The sequence below is a fragment of the Podarcis melisellensis genome (assembly GCF_964234715.1).
Source record: "Podarcis melisellensis genome assembly, chromosome: 2".
In the NCBI taxonomy this organism is placed as follows: Eukaryota; Metazoa; Chordata; class Lepidosauria; order Squamata; family Lacertidae; genus Podarcis; species Podarcis melisellensis.
The window spans coordinates 36,831,825-36,853,282 of record NC_138529.1 but is presented as its reverse complement, the minus strand read 5'-3'; the positions used below and the strand labels follow the sequence as shown (position 1 = coordinate 36,853,282).

Sequence of the window (21,458 nt, the reverse complement as noted above, 5' to 3'; positions counted from 1 at the left end):
ACTCAGCAAGCGGGATTGCAGAGAACGCTTGCCTTTCAAAGTTATGTATGGATTTGATCACTGATTTTTTTTAAAATATACTTGTACACTGCTTAGAAGTCGTTGTACATTAAGCAGCACATAAATTAAGAACTAATTACACGTGACAAAACCAGCCTTTGGATTTCACAGTGGGTACAATATATAAGGAAGGAAAACAATTTGGCAGCTTCCCATTTTTAAATCTGTGAAAATACATGTTGTAAGATCAACAGCTTGTGAAATAAAAATGACAACAGGTAACACAGCAGGCCTGGAGCTGTGTGGATACATAGCTTAGCAGTTGCTTGTGATTTCAAGACAGTGTGAAGCAGCTTCTGGTGGACCTAGGGTTACCCATATTTTCTCCTCCATGGGGAGAAAAGCAGCTTGGTGGAATTCTGAGGAAAGGCATGGCTGGTGGTAAAAGGAGCAGGCACACCACCCATTTGGTCCTCCACCTCACTCCCCAGGCTGCTGCTTCTTAAATAAAAATGCTGTATTGAAAAAATCTTACATGGATCTGGTTGCAAATTCTAGCTTGGCCCTTTTCTGCTTGCTTGCCTATTCACTTGTTCTCTCATTAACTCATCCTAAATTTGTAAATCACACCACACTGTCTGGCTTTTTGACAAATAGATGCATTTGGGTAATGTTGCCCCCACTTCCCTCCCATTTTTCCCCATCTGGTGACTTTGAAGCTTCTCAGATTTTTCATCTCCAGTCATATCAGTTTTCTCCCTGTTAAGAGGCGATATAAAGATGTTTAAAATAAATTTGCAAAGTGGAAGTAATAATGACTCCTTTTGCAGGTCTGTTGGAAGGATAATGGAAGAAAGAACCACAACTTTGTATATTACATGTATTAAAAGAAGCATTAGCAGCTGTGCCCTAAAAACAAGTCCGTTCAGCATTTCATAATTTTTACAGCAAAGCTTGGAAAATGTGCTTATAAATATATACAATCCCACACGTTCCTAAATGTCAATCCTGTTCATTTAGTCATTGTTGGAATTCAGCTTCTTGTTTAACAGTATCACTTAAGCAATGGTTGTCCTTTCTGAGACGCTGCAGAGCAGTCCCATGGGATCAGATTGATGGCTCCAATAGTGGCGGTCAATGTTGGGAAACCTAAGAGAAACAGCAGGCTCTTTCAAGGTGCTCAGTCTATTCCTTTTATTCCTGATTTCATATCTGGTTCTTGTAGGACCAAGGAGAAGCCATTTCCATGCAGTTACCAGGCTTGGCTGACTTTAATTTTGTCAGGGGGAAAAATTACCTGGGAAGAGTCAACCTGGAGGAAAATGCTAAGCAGCTATTTTCACCATCTTTTTCTTTCACGCCCCCCCCCCACCTACTTCCAGCGGTTCCCACATGGCACATGATGCAAGATCCCTCATTGATCTAATCAGGTATCTCAGTTTTTACTTTTGTTACAAATCTCGCTTTCTTCGAAGACTTCCTCGGTCGTCTCCCCCATTGTGACTTCTCCTTCACTGCTGTCTGAGAGGCTTGCTCTGGGAATATGCTTTAATGCGAAGCTTAGCTCCGCTTTGCCGCCTGTCCTCTGCTTTGCCACTTGTGTGCTCTGAGGCTGAGTCACCTCCAGGGAGAAGCAATTATTGTTCGAATGCTCTTTCTTGGAACATCTCCCCAGGTGCTTGATGTTCTTTCCGAGAAAGCATGGCATGCAGACAAAGGGGGATGCCAGCAAGAAATGGGACCATTTCTTGCGCAGTTCAGCTTTTACCTGGAAAAGGAAGGAAAGCAAACAGAACAGTTGAGATGGATTGCAGCATGTAGTATAAATGCTTCCTTGACCCGTCCTAGGGCTTCTGTCCTTTCAGATAAGCCTGGAACTTCTTAGTTCAGGTATGCTGTGGCTAGGTTACCCCACAGTAAGAGTAGGGAATCTTTGGGTCTTCAGGTATTGCAGAACTCCAACTCCCATCAGCCCAAGCAAGCATGGCCAATGGCCAGCGATGGTGGAAGTTAGAGTTCATTCCCCACACCGACCCAACAGGCAGAAGTCCTGACTGCTCAAGTAATTACTCTGAGACCTGCAGCACAAAGTACAATCTTAGGCCTCTCTGCAGTGTTTAGCCCAGTACACCTGCTCCTAATGCCCCTTTCAAGAGGTCCCGATCTACTTTACACCTTTCCCCTTACTGTCCTGATGTGTTCCCACAGAACTCTGTGTGCATTTTATACAGAGAGCAGGTTTCTCATTGATGTTATCACAATACAGTGGTACCTCGGGTTACATACGCTTCAGGTTACAGGCTCTGCTAACCCAGAAATAGTACCTCGGGTTAAGAACTTTGCTTCAGGATGAGAACAGAAATCGCGCGGCGGCAGCAGGAGGCCCCATTAGCTAAAGTGGGGCTTCAGGTTAAGAACAGTTTCAGGTTAAGAACGGACCTCCAGAACAATTGAAGTACGTAACCAGAGGTACCACTGTTCTTGGACAGCGTACACAGACACTTACGAATAGTTGCTATTTAAATGACTTCAGCATGTTTTTTACAGTGCAGCAGCTGAATATTGTGAATATCACTCTGTTTATGCTGCTGCCTCCCATTCTCCACATATCTTTCTGCCATCCTTCCTTCCTACCAGTTTCTGCTCCCTGCCCTCAGTGAAGAGGGGAGGAGAACACTTCCTGGAGAATGAAAACCTTCATGTAATGGAATGTTCCCCCTTCCATTTGGGCTCAGCTCTACTCCAATCTGTTGCACATCAGGACAGGTTGGTGCCCCTCCTCATAATTAGAGGCGCAAGGGTAGCATCCTGGCCATTTGCTTGGTATGCATGGGCAGCTTATTGCAAGTTGATCTGTTTACATGTAGGTACCCTATATTGCTGTTTCAAGGAGCAGCCTGAAAGGAGTCGTGTTCCTTGCATGATATCTCCAACTACTGCAAGGAACACAATGGAAAACTGAATAACTCTTCAATATATACTAACTGATATAAAATGCCAGGTGACCACCAAGAACGTCACACAGGACAAAGTGCAAGCTGCACCAGTCAGTCTGTTCTAAGCAACATCTTCCAAGAGAAACAAGTGGTTAGAAATGAAGGTCAAGAAGGATATTTTACCTCTCCATTAGAAAAACAGTATAAAAGTGCTACAAAGAAACCCTGGAAGGGAAAAGAGAGAGAAGGTAAATTAGATCTGGATGAAATTTGCCAAGGTACAATTCAGCTACAAGCTTATGCAATCATAGAATATTGTTCCTAGAAAACACCTGAAACCTGAGTCATCATGCTGCTAAATTGAACATTAGCACAACTAACTTCCCCTTGCTCAAAAATCACCTTTATCTCTCAGGTATCATGTGATGAGGCACCAGTACCCAAAACTCTGTTCTATTTTTCTTAGAACAATTTTGCTCGAGGAAATGTCAGGCTTGCAATTTTAAACCACTAAGGTTGGTCCCACGAAATATATCACTTTGACCTAATCTGTGCATTTCGCATTAGGCTGTGCAGGAAATATTGCAACTGAAGTTTAGGGCAAAATTACATGTATAGCTTGTGAACTTAACCCTCCCAAGGATGTGTTTTTGAGACCTTGTAAGAACAGTATCAAATTTAGCCAGTTTTCCAAAAGCTCAGTAGCTGACCCCCCAACCCCACTTAGTATTGACATGCTAAAAAGGTAGTGGTGCAAGAAACATGCATATTGGACTGATATACATCTGACTTCTTGCACCTGGTTCCTGCTGGCAAGAATTTAAGGACATCTAAGACTCAAAGCATTTCTCCTCACGGAGATTTATATATGAAGATTGAAAGACACTGCATAATTCCCCATTAAAAAACGGAACTAATGGCAACTCTTTACTTAGTCCAAATGTCTCATTCTTTGGGACCAACAAATCCCCAAGCAAATCTGAATTTGTATTTAATAGTTAATGAACTAGCTGCAAAGTTCTTTATTGCATTTGTAGACTAGTACAGAATATGGTATACCACATGTCTGAAGAGTGATGACCATTTTTAACTTCTAATGCTTGCTACTCTGAAAGTTGTTTCCTGAATTGCTATTTCCTCAGCTAACTCATCAAATTACATAGTCTGTTCCCCAAATTTTCCAGCATTCGTTTGCAAACCCTTACCAGCTATTTATATTCAAGAACATTTTCCACAGAGTTCTTCTTGAGAACCATATATCAAAAAGTGCTCTCTCCCTCCCTCATTCACTAATATTTCCAGCAACCATGGTTTACTTATGTGACTCTAGATGTCTAAAAGTTATACACAAGAAATTTGGAGCTTTCTCGGGTAAATAAGCATTATATTACAATAGTTGTAATATTCAACCCTATGTTGTATTTTTGTTTGAAGATTTTTTGCTCTCTGCTCTATGGTTTTAGTATGAAGATTATTATTTCTTTTCTTTTCATCATATATATCAATTAATGCCCTTTTTATTAATTAGTGGTAATCAATAATGCCCCTTCCAGCACAAGAACTTACTTGAAAGGAGCCCAGGGTCAGCTGAATGAAGACTTTTATGTGCCTGGAAAGACCATCAATTCTTTCATCCACAATGAAGTTAAAGACAATCTCGTGAATCCCAAGCAATGGTATTAACACAAGGGTTGATCTTGCCAGTCTAAAAATAAAAATAACCATAAGAATGAATTCAATCCTAGAGATAAACTGCATCAAGAAATCGCAATGGAATCATGATATTATCCACTCACTTCTGTTTGTTTGGTGCTAGCATTAGAATGATCAAACCTCATACATAGATATTGATATTTTAACACAGGGGTGGTGAATCTGTGGTCCTACCAATGTTGTTTGTCTCCCATCAATCCCAGCCAGTATGGCCAATTGTCAGGGATTATGGAAAAACAACATAACTGGAAGGCCAGTTTCCCCACTCCTGTAATTAAGGATATATTTAAGGATTTTTGTCAAACCTCCAGCAACATGACATTGTTGAATTACAATTTTATCAAGAAGTTAAATGTTGTCACTTGAGGACTGAATTGGAACAAAGGCTTTTTAACTGTATTATGTATATCTGCATTACCGCTAACTACTGGTAACTACCGGGATGCAGGTGGCTCTGTGGGTTAAACCACAGAGCCTAGGACTTGCCAATCAGAAGGTCAGCGGTTCAAATCCCCGCGATGGGGTGAGCTCCCGTTGCTCGGTCCCTCCTCCTGCCAACCTAGCAGTTCGAAAGCACGTCCAGCGGGAAGGTAAACGGCATTTCCGTGCGCTGCTCTGGTTCGCCAGAAGGAGCTTAGTCATGCTGGCCACATGACCCGGAAGCTGTACACCGGCTCCCTCAGCCAGTAAAGCGAGATGAGCGCCGCAGCCCCAGAGTCGGACATGACTGGACCTAATGGTCAGGGGTCCCTTTACCTTTACCTTAGTGGTAATTATCATAGACTGTACTTTGCTGAATTTCATTTCCTTCTGACTTCGCTGCTTACAGTCCCTGCCCTCCAGACATGTAGGTAAGTACCTGTAACTCAGGATAACACTTCATTCTTCTGAAGAAGCAGATTGTTATCCATAAAATCTTATGTCATAGTAAACTAACTTGCTAGTCTTTAAAGTGTCATTAGCCTTAACCTTTTCACCTTATGGGCATAAGTATGTTGCGGTTGTTTTGAGATGACAATTCACCTGAAGTGTTACAGCCCAGACACAGATTTATTGTCTTAGTGAGTTTACCATTGTTAAACAAACTAGGCGCTTATCAGCCTTTTGTTTCTTCAGTGACCAACCCCAGCAAGCCACTGCCAGGCTGGGCTCATAAGAAAGCTAGCTGGTATTGTTTCCAGCCCTTGCTAAAGTCATGAATTTATGAGTTTGCTCAAATTCTAACCCTTCACTGATTGTAGAGATTATGAAGGGTCTGCCTCCCAACTCATAACAATAAAGACATGTTCTCTGACTACTATTGAAACTTTGTAAGTAAAATATTCACCTATGTGCAAAACAACATGACTGTGATATATTCTAGCCTAAGTATGAGGCTGTCCATGGTAAGATGTACCATAAAGGTACCCCTGCCCGTACGGGCCAGTCTTGACAGACTCTGGGGTTGTGCACCCATCTCACTTAAGAGGCCAGGGGCCAGCACTGTCCGGAGACACTTCCGGGTCACATGGCCAGTGTGACATCGCTGCTCTGGCGAGCCAAGATAGTTAGAATCTCGTCCAAACCTCTCTCTCCAGCACATGTAACAAAGAAAAATAGATATGCAGGAAATTCTTGTTTAGAATGAACTGGAACATAATCAGTGGATTCTTCTTCCAGTTTAAAAGGTACTGTAGAAGGCTAAGTAGATAAGTACAAATCTGAGAATGTAATATTTACCTGAATTTATAATCACGAAAGCTCATTTGCTGGGCTTTAAGTTTGGAAAGTAGCAGCTTCACAATTTTTAGAAAGATGCAGAAGTTAACCTTCAAAGAAACACACCTCTTGGTTAGTTTCAGTAAATGCAATGAACATTATTTGGCTAGCAATGGGGCAATCACAAGAAATTAACCACAAGCAACAATTCACAGCACAATCTTAACCGTGTTTACTCAGAAGTAAGTCCTATTGAATTCAGTTGAGCTTACTCTGAGGTAAATATATTTAGTATTGCAGCCTCTTAATGTGTAAAGACATTGTTTCTAGAGATTTTCTACCCATCACATTTAGACAATTTTTCCTGCCATTTCTCTTAGCTCATTCTGTCCCCACCCCTTTCTTTAGGTCAGGCTTTTGATCCAAGATACTTTTGATCTTTATTAATGGTTGCTGGAACAGGGAGCATCAGTAGCGGATGGAAAAGAACACCAAGGACAAGTACCCTTGCCAATATCTTATGTATCACACACACATAATACCTGCAGACATGTTTACATACTCTCATTTGTTTGAATGGGTATCATAGCATGTAATCCCTCTTTTTAAAATATAAATGCAAAAGCATTTGTCTGTTCATGTTCCCAAGACTATCTTGCTCATATCCTTCTCTGGGACACTCTCTGGTTCTCATTTTTCTGATCTTCTGAATTTTGAAGCTGATTTCAGTCCATATATTGCTTCAGAAAGTGCAGATTAAGTCAGTTCACAGTTTAATCCAAACTTCTCCCCCACCTTTAATCCCTGTCCTGCCTTGTGCCTTCCACAGCCATTTTTGTTCAATCAATCCTAGCTTTAAATTATTTAGGGTTAGTCCCGTGTCTTTATTTTGTAAAATACAGAGAGACACAAATCATGGAAAGGGCCCAAGTCAGTCTCTCCCTGCTGTGCACCAGAAGATGTCTCCCCTTGCAAATAATGTAACAGAAACATACCACCACAACTGTATAAAGTATTAATCAAATTTATGCCATGATGCTTACAACAATGGAAAATAAAATGGGCCCTCGAATGATCCACCAGAATGCCATGTTGTGATGTGTTGCCCAGCATCTAGGAAGTAAATCAAAATTATTCTGTCAGCTCACATAAGCACAAATGGCAAGCCACATTATTTTTAAATAGATTTGGATAGGACCCGTGAACCTGGTTGCTTTTTTTGCCAAGAGGACTAATCAGATTACTCATCAAGATTACATTTTTCAAAATCAATTGTCAACAATAATCCATTCCTAAGCAAGTAATCCCAAGGCATGCATTTTCCCATAACACAAGACCATTATTATAATGGTCGTGGCCGTAGTGGGTTGTAATGCAATTTCTTATTTTTATAATGAGCTTGCTAATGGAAGCTTAAGCAACTGATACCTATGGAAGCAAATGATGATGACTCATTTGTGTTCCACTAGGTGCACCTAAACGCCAGGTTAACTTCACTTAATTCCTTTGGTTTAGCATTAGGGACCAACAGGGTGTAGCATGAGGTCTATTTATTAATTATACTTACATCCCACTCTTTCTTTCAAAAGCTCAGAGCAGCTTGTATCAAGTTCTCAGTGGCCTCTTGTTCAAGCTCTGATCAGGCCCACATCAGCTAAGCTTTCCTATACCATTCACAATACTGATCTTACTATGTCCTTATAAACATCAATAATAGGGGGATTAGAAAATCAGAAACTGGTGGTGCTTGGGTGTGTGTATGTGTTTTAGCAAAGTCGCCATCACTATCTGGCTATATACTATAGATCACCATCTCCACAGCCTGTTTACAAATGACCACCACAGAGCAAAATATTTGTCTGTATCCATCCGAAGACCTTTATTTAAACCAGCAGGCCATGCCTTCTATTGTCTTGGCAGAAACTGAAGCAACAAACCAAGCCAGAGGAACACGTGGAAACAGACACTTACCCCTCATACTCCAGTTGGTATTTTGTTACTCCCCAGGAAGCCACAAACAGAACTGGAAAACCTGGGGAAAATTGAGATGCAGGGACAATGTGACTTTACAATGGGCAATATGTAACAGTTGTTGTGCATGTGGACTAAATGATAATGGAGTAGCTGGAATATAGGGATGGGAGGGAATATTACTAATTTGTGTACAAGACAAAGGTATGATCACAGCAACTTTTTTCTCTTGTTGATTCAGTCATACATTTTTGTAACCCTCTTTATCCAAGGACAGTCTCTGAGCAGCTAAAAGCAAGAACAAAGTTAAAAGAAGAGTATGGTTATAATAATCTGATGTCAAAATGCAGGGCAGGGTTTGGATCATTTCTCAGATGGTGATTATTATTTATTCAGTTTATTGTACTTTTATATATTGCCTTTCCTCCCAAGGTGGCCCAGGGCAGTTGTGACTGCAGGGAAGTAGAGAGAGGTGGCTTATCTTCAATATAGACATGGCCTTCGTGGCTGCAGCTGCCTTGATGACATGGGTTTTAGATTGATGCTAACCAATCCTGAAACAGTGGACTATAAGCGCTGCTGGAAAAAAAATCTGCATATTTACCCCATCCAATGAAGATGTATCTCAACAGCAGATGTTTCTCAGAGAGCACAGTGGCTACCAATAATCTATGGAGGTAAATCCCTTCCACTAAAATCCAGAAGAAATTTGCCCCAACAACATAATGCATCAAAAGCTGAGCCATCCTGCACAGGAACAACTTCTGTGGAAATGAGATAGTGAGAAGAAAAGTTAATATTGATCAACCGTCAACAGCAAAGTAAAACTTGGTACTACCAATTATCAAAATACAGCTTGGTACATACAGATATGTGGAATTTTTGTTAAGCAAGTCAGATACTTGTCAGTCAAAATGAATATTTGAAAAGCTCTATTCTTCTAAAGCAGTTTTGTTAAATGTTAATGACTACAAAGCTCTGTGGCTGGGTGGTTCTCAAATGGAGAACACTAGCAGCAGGGCCCAGATACCTTCCTTCTGCACTGCCAAGCTAGCCTTCAAACAAAACAAGCTGCTAACCTGGTCTCTGCTGCATGAGCAATGCAAAGGCCCAAGAGTCCAACAGGGTCAAATTAGCCAAAGTTCTCAGAATTCTATGGGAAGAAGGCTTGATTGTTAAACTACTCTAGCAATTGTAGCTCTGCGAGGAGCATAAAGGGCTCTCCTAAAAACTACCTGCAATCCATGGCTGTCAAAGTGGTATAATTGTGCCTTAAATGCATCTGTATTGCGAGTGGTATGTGCTGGCTGCAGGCCATCTGAGGAAGACAGCATATACCTGTGTAAATCTTCCGGACATATCCATCTTTTGTTCCTCCAGTTGTTTTAACTTGCCATTTACCTTGTTTTTAGATATCTTGTTTTATCTGCTTTTTAACTGGCATACCACTTTAGCTTTTTTTTGTAAAAAATAATAATCAGTCTATAAGCTTTATGGATAAATAAATAAATGAATTTTCTAGCTATTTTCATACTTGTGTGCCAGTTACCGTCGTACAAAGGAAAGTATGCAGAGCTTGAAACTTGCTAGCAAAGGATGCTCAGCATGAAATGCAATGCTTTGAATGAGTTCAATCAACAACAGTTTTCTAGCAAGCTTTGCAGCTACAGAATTCAGCCATGAACACATAGAAACTCCAGGTATCATTAGATGCTCTTTCTTCCACCCACTTGCTTTTAACAATGCCGTACCTCTGGACTTGAGAATGATATCCATCCATTTAGATCACTTGGCTTTTCAGAGTCCACATAAAGAAATACATAAGTGCTGTGGGTTGTTCTGTCTTTGATGAGAACTCCTGCGGCTCGTAAGATGAACGCAACAAACAGATTCATATGGATGTAGTTCCTTGTGCAGTGCAGTTTCCTGTGGAAGAAGAGAAGCATCCTCTTAAGAATCCACTGAAGCTGGTTTTATTCTGATCTGAATAACAGCATGTTCTTGCCCTGCTGTAAATGTTCTTCCTTCCTAGTGGGGGCTTAGTGACTATAGGTGCTAAGGACACTTGGGTCAGCTAGGCCTGCAGGTTGTGCCAGTAGCATAATTTCTGTCTTATCCCACACTGGGCCTAGCACACCTGACAACCAAGAGTATAGGAGTTCCCATCTCTGTTGCTCATTTTCTGTGAAGCAAGAAAGGAAAAGAGGCAGTGGGAAAGTTGGTGTGGTATGTGTGGTTTACAGCATATACTCTCTGCAGAGAACTGCAGAGCTGGGGATGCCTGCTCCTAAATAAAAATGTGTGTGTGTGTCCCTCCTATAGGGCTGATGAGCAAGAGGACCTCACTGCTGCCATTGCTATTAGATGGCCTCATGTTGCAGCAGAAAAAGACAAACACTGCTTAGGGTGGAACGACATCTCTCATCCCAGCCAATAATTTGCTAAGGATGGGAGTGCTGAGACTAGTGGAACACTTACAGGAGAAGATCAGCAGAAGGGGGATGCTTAACTCATGCTGGCTACAAAGATTCCCACCCACCTCTGCCATTTCCACACTAGCTGGGTTCATCTCCAGTTTTGGAGCAAACTGCTTCTCTGGGGAGGGTTAGAAACTGCTTGTGTGAACATTTTCAGGGGAGAATCAGTAGGCAGGCAAGCATTAATAGGAATCATGTCCAATTAATTTATTCTCTCCTGTGGGTGTTGCTCATTTGTTGCAATACTTTTGTGAAGGAAACATTAGATTTGGAAGCTTGTTAGTCAACATCTAGTTTATTTCTTGCACAAGGGCCTACTTACATTATGCAATCTTTTGCCTTCTTTTATAATGCTCAGGTAACAGGTGGCCCACTGATAACATCTGATCACCCCTCTATCCCTCTCAGCTGCCATGATACACAATGCAATTAAAACTGTACAGATTTCATGCTCTCATAGGTGTGCTTTGACCAGGGCAACTTCAGCATTATTATTAGGTGAGCGGATCCTTTGATTGATCTAGGAAGAGGGAAGTTTCTCTCACTTTGTCCAGGATGACACCAGCCATCATTTAACGTTAGATTATAATGCAAACCCAGGTCCAAATCCCAGCTCCTGGCAACTGGAAAATGTACCACTGGGTAACTCCAGAACACCATGTTTTACTGAAAGATAGATTATACTGACCTGAGCAGCATCAGTATGAAAAGCGCTAAGACAAGGGAAACAAGAGAAAAAGTATATCCCACAGTATAAATGTACAGGGTGGAGATCCACAATGTTTGTTCTTCATCCTAAAAACAACAGAGACGCAAAGGAGTTAAATTGATGTAAAGTCTGGGAAAGAGATCATGCCAGGAGAGAAAATTCTGAAGAACAGCAATGAGAAATTTGTGGTCCTCCCAGTTTTGTTGGACATCAACTTCAATCAGCCCCAGTCATATGTTCAGTGGCCAGGGATGATGGGTGTTGTAATTGAAAAACATCTAGAGGACTACAGGTTTCTCATCTCATCTTTAGAAGATCACTCTAGCACATAACTCAGGGCTCATTCAGACTTCATTTTGTGCCATGTTTTTAGGCACAGGTCCAGGTTTTAAAGCTCTGTGTCTAAGCATGGTGTGTGTGTTTTTTGTTTTTTGTTTGTCTTGGTGCTTTCCCCAGGAAAACCTGCATTTTACTGCTGAATTAGAGCCAATCGGCAATTGGGCTTTCCATGGATTGCTGTTTGTCTTGATTCATACCTAATTAGCATCTCCTCTCCTATCTTTCTAAACATTCCTACAAGCCCTCACTGTTTTGGAAACCATATGTGTTTATCAGACATTTGTGATGACCTATTATTAGTCATTACTTAAATGGAACCTCTGGTTACCTGATGCTGAGGGCAATCAATATGGCAAAATTATGATCTCCTTTATGCTGTCTTTGTAAGCTTACAAAGGTACCTAGGTATGCTAGGCTTGATAGTCTCCTCTCCAGTGGTAGTCCCCATTCCCTCAAAATTCCCAGAACCAGAGAGGCCATCCAGAGCACCACACCTTAAGGTGCTGCCAGTGAAAGGAAATCCCCCTTCTCTTGTACATATGGAAGTGCATTCTGCTTGTACAGCCAGGAAAGAGAGAGAGATAATCTGCCCATTTTGTTTTCCCTCTTCCTGAATGGACTTCCGTGTGGGACTTCCATTGAGGGTGGCAGGAGAGGATATATTGTTTATTAATATCCTTCTTTACTTAGCAGAATTTACATTCCCCTTCTTACTCACAGCAGAAAGCTGGTTGCAGGCTCGTTAGAACCTCTTACTATTATGCAATTCAGTCTGCCTCAGATTGAATTGTAGGTTCCTGGTAAGATCCCCTTTTAAATCCCTCCTAAAAGAATAAAGACACCACAGTCTTATTCATAAGTAACAAAAAGTTGTTTTACTTACGATCAGTGTGATCCCTGAAGCCAGGCTTTAGACTTAAAGTTACAAACATATGCAAACAGGTTTACCCCATAAGGGAGATGATCTGGAGGACTGCTTGGCCGGCAGCCAGCGGTTCAGTCCAGGAAGTTCGCAGGATGAAAGGAAGATGGAAAAGAGGGAGGGTGGCAGCATGCCTTGGCCTTTTTCCAGTTCTGGAAAGGTCAAGCCCACCCACTAGTCACATGCAAGGAAGGATGCTCCAGCCAGGTGTAACAGGAAGTTCAACTGGCTGGACCAACATCCCCTTGCATGTCCACTCTAGGAAAACAAGGAATGTTATATTTGACTGCTCCCAGTGGATTACATCCCACATTCCACGTTTACATTCTGTGAATCATTTTGGAAAATGTCCCAGATGTGCTCTATCTGTGATCTAGATTAAAGGTTATACTCATTGTTTTGCAGAGTTCCATATTATGTGCATGTAACTCCTATCCATATGTAACTAGTAGGTGGAAAGTGTGTATGTGTGTTTAAAAAAAGCTAAATTCCTCATGAGAGTTCATTACATCTCAGAGTAGTTTTGTGTGGCTGAAATAGTCATAGGTGCAGATTCCCATATGAATTTGTATGTACCATATGGAAGAAAAGGTGAAAGTGAAACTTATTGCTCATTATATTTATATAGTGCTTCTCTCTTCTAATGGCTTGACTCATTCTCCTCATATTTTTTAGAACCAGCTCAGCAGTCAGAAATCCAAGAAATGTTGGGGGGAAGAATGTGCTCAACCTAAGCATCCAGCCTGAGTTGACCCAATTCTCTCTTCTAAATAAACACACAGACTACCCATTTTCAGGTGAAGTACTCAGTAGAAACAATTTGATCAAGAGGATTTCCAGAGGGGATTAAGCAGGTTACTGTATTAAACCATAAAAAGGCATCTCTACTCACTTTTCTCTGGTAGTGGCTGTCCCCAGAACATTCAGTGCGGTTATCCCAGACCACAGTGGAGTTTTCAACTTTTTTCCAAATCCCTTGGTCCAGGCAGATTCTGTATACGTTTCTTGCACTTCCTAAATGTAAACAGACGCAGGCTCAAAGGTCAAGCCACACATTTCATTTTTCAGACATGGTTTAGTGCCGTCATCCTTTCATCACTTGCCTAGAGACCCCTGAAAATGGAGACTTGGCTGGATGTATGTGGCTCTTTGTAATGTCTGTTTATTTGGGAGGTAACTGTAGAAAGCTTAATATTTATCAATGGATTAACACTGTCAAATTCTCCTAATTCCTTGTTTCTAAAGCCCCTGTCAGTGCTTAAACCCAAGGGATAAGATTGTATTTCACTTAATTCCATCTTACATGCTTTCGATTATTTGTGCTTGGGGTTGAGAAGCAGTCATTGATATTGTATAATTAACCAATTCAGGACTGCAGATTCCAAAGGGGGATTAAGTAAATCTGGCCACCTTCCCTCTCTCGTTCTTGTGTGATCTCATTGGCTCCTTTAAAGCTTGCTTGCTTGCTTCCTTGCCTCCCCATATTGTCTCCTCCTTACTACTGTAGGAGTCTGCTGACGAAATCATGTTTCTACCTTGGCTGTACATTATAATCCATACATCATACTATGTATGGAGTGTGGCAGAATTGGATTTCTGAGTATGTGTCAGGAGAGATTTGATTCAAGTATTTCTTTAAGAAGTTACCCTACGCCATCAGTGTTGAAGAGTTTCTGTTAGCAGTTTCTTTGCACGACTAGGATACCCAGTACAGAACTCTAGAAGGAAAGAGAAATGTGCTCATATATATTACAGCTTTGCAATGTGCATATATTTCCAAGTCTTGCCTTACCATTTTCTATCCATGGTAAATAATGTGGGCAGGGAACCGAGACTATTCCTGGAGGTGAATGAGGCCAGCAAACAAATTCATCAAAACTCCCATTGCAGTATATTCCTGAGAGAGAGGGAGAGTCTTTTAACATTCACTAAAGGGTGCAGGCAGCTGATCACCAAGGAATGCAGTGTGTTCAAACCAAGCCACACTGATAAGATACATAACTCTACACATCTTGTAGCATTTAAATTAATACCTCTAAATGAAGTTTACAGTTTGATCATAAGCAGGGCTCAAAAGCAGGAGGGGATGCAGTTCCACTTCTTTGCAACAGACATAACAGAATCTGACCAAACTTGAAATGAAACCCTCTTACGTTCCTTTTTCTGCCACTTTGAGCACTGAACATAAGACTTACAGTGAAGCATACTAGCAGCCACCCTTGTGCTAAGCTGCTACTTGTGCTACTTAGATAAGCATTTCAGCTAGATATAGATGGTGATTTAGATTTCAAGCAAAGTTCTCAAGAACATTTATCAATCAAACTTTGGGGACGGGGGCATGAATGGAACCAAGGCATCAAAATTACTGAAGCGAGCAACCAAAACAAGCACGAAGCTGGCTGATTATCATTTTGACTACATCATGACCACATACATCAACAGGAAATGAATGTAGGTGAGTGAGAACAAATATAACAAAATGTTCCCAAGAGGCCAAATGGTTAGTTGAAAGGATTAGAAATGAATAATCAACAAAATAATGGTGATAGCATTCATACAGAATACCTCAGTAATTTTTATGAAAACCTATAAATATTATTATCTTGGCCAGATCGCATCCTCATACCAAATGTCACCAGGAAATGAATTAAGATGACTGACAGAAAATGAAACAAGATGTTCCCAAGGAGGTTTAGTAAATATTAACAACAACAAACAGACATTTGCATAAATTATCTCAGTAAACAGCCACCTTAAGGTAGTAGTAGAAAAGTACTATTATCACAACTGTATTAAAAATGAAAGACTGAGGCTGAAGGAACAGTGGCTTGTCTATGCAAGTTCTTGTTTGAGATTATATTTAAACTACTTCTGTTCCAGCTCACACTCCCAGTCTGCACTGCCCCAGCTTTGACAATACTGTTGACTGTCAAACAAACAAGAACATGTCATAACAAATCCCTCTCCCTCTGAGAGACTGAGGATACCAAGGGTTTAATCCTTAGGCCCTGAGAAGGATATTCTCAGGGCAACATATCCAATATTCTCATCCCCACTGCCAATGAAGCATTCATTGCCCTGACCCACCTGATGGTAGATGCCAAATGGGAGCCTTTCAGGGGTGGTTCAGGGATGTGGAAGGAGACTGAGAAAGTGACTTGACATCAAAGGATCCAAAAGCTGTTCTGATCCCGCAATATGCCGTCTTAGCATATTCAATAAACTACAGCCCATTCTTCTCCCTATCCTGCTCACCAAATTTCGACCATTTCTTGCTCTTTATACTTGCATCCATTTTGGTGAGAAGGCCTACTACGCATGATCTTTTAGCTATCACAGGGCAGTATTCAGCTAATACATCCCACCAATGCAAGGATTTCCACTTGCAAATGGGACTTTCATTTCTCCCTTCCCCAAATCTGCTTCACAAGGTTGAGGGAGCCCCTAGAATAGATTGCAGGGAAAGAGGGAGGGTGAATGCTCCACTGCACAAGCAGAAATCTTTGCAGTGACATTAGGTTCATGTACTGCTGATTTGGATACAACACATTTCTACAAGCTTCGCAAACTATTATTTGTGCGTTGATGGAGGTGAAGGTTGCTTTCTTACCTGGGCTGATCGCAGACTCGTGCAACATTTTCAAGCATGCTTCTTTATAGTTAAGCAAATTCACTCTTATTTTCTCATAAGATCCTTCAGCCTGCAAGCAAAGAAAACATTGCATATGAGCCATTTGAATATGGAAGTTAGTTGCTTCCCAAAAGGTGTGTTAAGAGAACGAGGTCAGCATTTTATATCTGTATTCTGGCAACAGCTCGCCCAATTTGGTTTTGAGTGCCCCAACACCACACAGTAACAACCCACACTTCTCCCACTAAGCTATTCTCTTGGGGAAACATTTCTTCCAACACGTTTCCCTCAACAAAGTAAATAGGACATGTTAATTGCCAGTTACACAATGTTTGACATGTCAGCTCTTAGGCACTGTGGCAGCTGAGTGAATGGCTGATTTTTAACATTGGACATGAAACAAAATGTTACCGGATGACAGATTGAGACAGCTAAAGTGGAGAGGCTAAACTTAAATGAGAGGTTGTCTTCAGGAGTTGCATCCAGTCAAATATAATAACCCTTCCCTTAGTATTTGAGGTGACACATTGTCAGTTTACCAGTGGCCAAGCAGTCCGAAGGACGCAAGTTCATACTGGCACCTCCATGCTCTCTTCTTACCCCGTTTTTATTCCCTAGCAAATGTTCTTTAGTTTTCTTTATTTAATTACACCCTGAATAAAATATGCCCCCCAGGCAGGTAAGCCCCACCCTACATAATCGATCACAAGACACAGTGTGCACACACCATTTGAATGGCAATGCCCATCAACTCCCCACCACCACCACCTCAAATATGTTACTGGGAGGGCCAAATGTACTTTGGCCCCTAGGAGTGGCTTCTATGCACCCTGCACTCTTTAATCATTCCTTCCGGTTCTTGCATACCTCCATACTGAGAATGGGTTCTGGTGTGGTGGGAACATAAGAAGAGGCATGCTCAATCAGATCAAACACTGATCTAGCCCAGCATCATGCTTCACACAGTGGCGAACCACATGTTTATAGAAATCCTACAAGCAGGAGTCTTCTCCCACTTGTGCTCATCTGTAGCTGGAAATTCAAGGGGCGACTGACAGGCAGATTCATGGAGGGCAAGTCCAGTTGCCTTTGAGAGCCACCTACTCAGCCTTGCCCAACTTAGTAACCTCCAAATATTTTTGGAGTACAATTCCCATCATCCCTGACCATTTGCCATGTTGGCTGAAGCAGATGGGAGTACAAAACATCTGGAGGGCACTATGTTGAGGGAAGGTCAGAGTAGCTGAAAGTGACGGCTGATTCTCGTTGTGAGGGATGCTGTGGAAGAGGACAGAAGATGGAATTGGCATAAGGGATATCCATATTAATGGTGTTTATAGACTTGTTATAATTTCTGGAATGTATTGAAAGACTGGAATGTATTACTGGTGTCTTTGGCCTCCTTTTTGTTTCTGCTTCAATATTTCATAGCTGTTTTCTGTGATGGTTTTGTTTTATTCTTGATTATGTATTTTAATAACATAAAAGAAGAAGAAAAATGAACATTTTTTAGGACACTTAATATAAATCCAGTTTTCTAAGATCTCCCAAACTCAACTGTAAATAATTGCATCCGCTGTGGCTTTGCTAACTGCTGTATTTAGATAGTTGAAATCATCTTCTAAATACTAACTAGAGGTAATTCACCAGACCTAAGCCAAAATGTCAGGTATAAGTGGAGCCTACTTTTAGACCTCTGGCAGTATTGGCATACCATGAAGTCTCATTACACCACAAAAACTGTGCCCTGACTTCTCCTTGGAAGGACAGATCCTGAAGCTAAGGCTCCAATACTTTGGCCACCTCATGAGAAGAGAATACTCCCTGGAAAGATTGAAGGCACAAGGAGAAGGGGACGGCAGAGGACGAGATGGTTGGACAGTGTTCTCGAAGCTACGAACATGAGTTTAACCAAACTGCGGGAGGCAGTGGAAGACAGGAGTGCCTGGCGTGCTCTGGTCCATGGGGTCATGAAGAGTCGGACACGACTAAACGACTAAACAACAATAACAACAATAAAGCGTGTGCAGAATTGTATTGTTAGTATAGCATAGATATAGAACAGCAATTGAACACTACCGATTTTCTCCAGTTTAAATGCTACAAAAAAAATTAGTCTGTGCATGCACTCCTATAGTCTTCTCTTTCACATCTCTCCTATTCTTGTATTTTTCTGTAAGGGGGAAATCTGAGAAAAGCAATTTCCTACTGCATCGCCAACCAAGTGCACCACGTAATCCCATACATTCTAGAAAACAAGATAAAACAATGGATACACTTGGAGAGACACAGACCATGCTGAAAGCATGGAAGGAAGAAGCAGGCAAACTGTCCCCAACCCCAACCTCATCCCCACTAATCCCACTAGCTCACCACCCACTTATCCACCACACAGCACAAAATCTCCAGATAAAAACCTGGCAAGCCAAAGGCCTATATGGCCTAGCAGACCTCTACAAAAATAACAAACCCATAGTGACACAAGAAATTCAAAACAAACTAGGGGACACCCAAATACCCTGGCTAACACACCACCAACTGCATGCCTTCCTAAACAATCCAGTAGTAAAATCAACAGCCACCAGGCCCTTGACCACCTTCTAAAATCATCTCTTAACAACAGCAGGTCATGGCAAGGGGATGGTATCCACAATATACAAAACACTGCTCCAAAGCCCCACAAAACCCCTAGATGCAATCAAAAAACAATGGGAGGACGACCTAGACTACGAAATTAACTCCACCCAATGGACTAGAATGTAGTCTAAACCTACCTTTAAATCCATATCACGAAAAGAAAAGAACTCACTCTGAAACTCACTTACAGATGGTACCTAACACCATGGAAACTGGCGCTGATACGCCTAGGAACCTCACTAAAATGCTGGAGAGGATGCACCTCCACAGGCACATGTGGTGGGAATGCCCCCAAACCCAACTCTTCTGGACAGCAGTCATACAAGAAATAAGCAAAATAACTAAACAGGTACTAGAAGACATCCCAGAATTGACCCTACTGAACATTTTCTAAAATAACAATGCCCACTCACACTATAAAGAGCTCATAACCCATCTACTCTCAGCAGACAGAGACATCATAGCCAGACAATGGGGGGACCTGTCAGGATTAAACATGGAACCCTGGTATCAAGTAGTATGGGAAACAGGCTTAAACAGCTAACCAATAGACTGAAACTGACACAAATACAGTGGTACCTCGGGTTACAGATGCTTCAGGTTACAGACTCAGCTAACCCAGAAATAGTACCTCAGGTTAAGAACTTTGCTTCAGGATGAGAACAGAAATTGTGCGGTACCTCAGGTTAAGAACAGTTTCAGATTAAGAACAGACCTCCAGAACAAATTAAGTTTTTAACCCAATGTACCACTGTAGAAGAAGATGCCTTCACCCCGGTATGGCTCCCCTTTATCACATACACAGCCCAACAAGACAACAACACGAACCCACTGGCAGCATACAATTCAATGTGGCTAACTTAACCCCCTCCCCACGCACAAACAAATCAACCACACCCTAGGCCACCCCAACCTCTCTCACCACCAGGGAAACATAACAAGCGAATAGAAAGAGAACCTACTCAAGTGACGCTGACACAAAGCCCCACACATACACAGAACATAAGCTTTACCACCCCCTCTCTCCCATCCCTCTTCCTTTTCCCCAAATCTATACTGCATATAACTCCAATGTCTTACAACAAATGTGACTGATCTGTAGAAAACACAACCTGAAGAAAGAGACAATGCATGTGCTTTTGTAAACAAGGAAAATCTTTAATAAAAAATATTTTAAAAAAACAAATGTAAATGTGACACATCTGAATGTGATTCTGTGTCACGGGGGGAAACTGACATTCTCTCCACTGCTCTCATAAGACAGACAAGGAAGTTTTGATAAACTTTGACTTGAAACTTACTAGTTTCACAAACTGCTATTCCTGATATAAGTCCCTTCCACCACTTGAGCATGCAGAAACGCAATATATGCACCGCCTTCCTCAATATGACGTGAAACAGAAATGCTGACCTTGGCAATAAACTTTAATCTCTGTGAAACATCAAAACACACACACAAAAACTCTACAACTTCCCACTTACATTTTTCTTTCCTTCTTTCTCTCATATTGGCCCTCCTCCCATGTTTTACCTTTTCTATCTTTCATTCCCCTTCTATTTTTCAGCGCAGAGCCAAGCTAACTGCTGACTTCTTTGGGGGGAGACAGAATCTTTTCTGTTACGCACTTGACATCTTCTGTTCCTGATCAAAGCAGTTTTGGTGTGTTGACAGGTTTTATCTTATTGCTGAGGCATTGCTGTCTACTGAAATGACAGGCGTATAATAGAAACTCTTCTCTACTGGCAGCTCCATTGCCGTTGCAAGGTAGAATATTCAGAGACCTCAGACATATACATTCCTCTTTCTCAACAACTGGTGCCTCCCCTCTCCTGCTGATGTTTGTCCCTTAGTAAGTCTGCCCACTTGAACTCACAGTAATCTCATGTTCAGAATGAGAGCCCTTCCCAGAACAGTAAACCAAAATTTACAAATGCAGGAGTGTTGATTAAAGCTGTAATCCTAAACAAACTTACAAGGCAGTAAGCCCCTTTGAGATTAATGGAACATATGACTAGGTAATCATTCATAGGTGTGCTGTAAGTGATGCTAAAAAGTGGTTCTAAAGCCATAGGCAATATTTTGATTATGTAACTTGATAATTGCAAAATTAGAGTCATCATCCCATTTTTGCCTACCCTCTAAAACTGCAAGCTAGAACAATATAACCTCACTTGGTACCACGCTAGCTGATTTATATTTAAATGGGTACTTATTTCCCAACTGTCTAGTCTGTTGAAGGGGACAAAGTTAGGAAACGTAGATTTGTGAAAGTGCAGAAAAGCCTCATGCACTCTGAGGCGATGTATTTATCATCAATATAAACTGGTTTAGCTGCCACAGCTTCCCCTCAAAGAACCTTGGAATTTTAGTCTAGGGTTCCTACATAAACGACGCAGGTGGCGCTGTGGGTTAAAGCCTCAGCAC

General features: G+C 41.4%; 1 protein-coding gene across 4 annotated transcripts in view; it reads right to left on the bottom strand.

The window, feature by feature from the left end:
* The window catches only part of GLP2R (glucagon like peptide 2 receptor), a 39,023-nt gene continuing 17,565 nt past the window's right edge, over positions 1-21,458 (bottom strand). For 2 of the 4 annotated variants that reach the window (XM_081897929.1, XM_081897928.1), the window contains exons 3-14: positions 16,376-16,466; positions 14,558-14,662; positions 13,658-13,779; positions 11,484-11,590; positions 10,070-10,244; positions 8,923-9,082; positions 8,319-8,379; positions 7,391-7,460; positions 6,369-6,457; positions 4,503-4,641; positions 3,120-3,161; positions 1-1,768 (exon numbers count right to left, since the gene is read on the bottom strand). In XM_081897929.1, coding sequence (XP_081754055.1) covers positions 1,436-1,768; positions 3,120-3,161; positions 4,503-4,641; positions 6,369-6,457; positions 7,391-7,460; positions 8,319-8,379; positions 8,923-9,082; positions 10,070-10,244; positions 11,484-11,590; positions 13,658-13,779; positions 14,558-14,662; positions 16,376-16,466 — 1,494 coding nt within the window. In that variant the 3' untranslated portion in view covers positions 1-1,435. Of the gene's footprint in view, positions 1,769-3,119; positions 3,162-4,502; positions 4,642-6,368; positions 6,458-7,390; positions 7,461-8,318; positions 8,380-8,922; positions 9,083-10,069; positions 10,245-11,483; positions 11,591-13,657; positions 13,780-14,557; positions 14,663-16,375; positions 16,467-20,515; positions 20,655-21,458 lie in introns of those variants that run through there. The other 2 variants (XM_081897930.1, XM_081897931.1) reach the window with 2 other exon arrangements.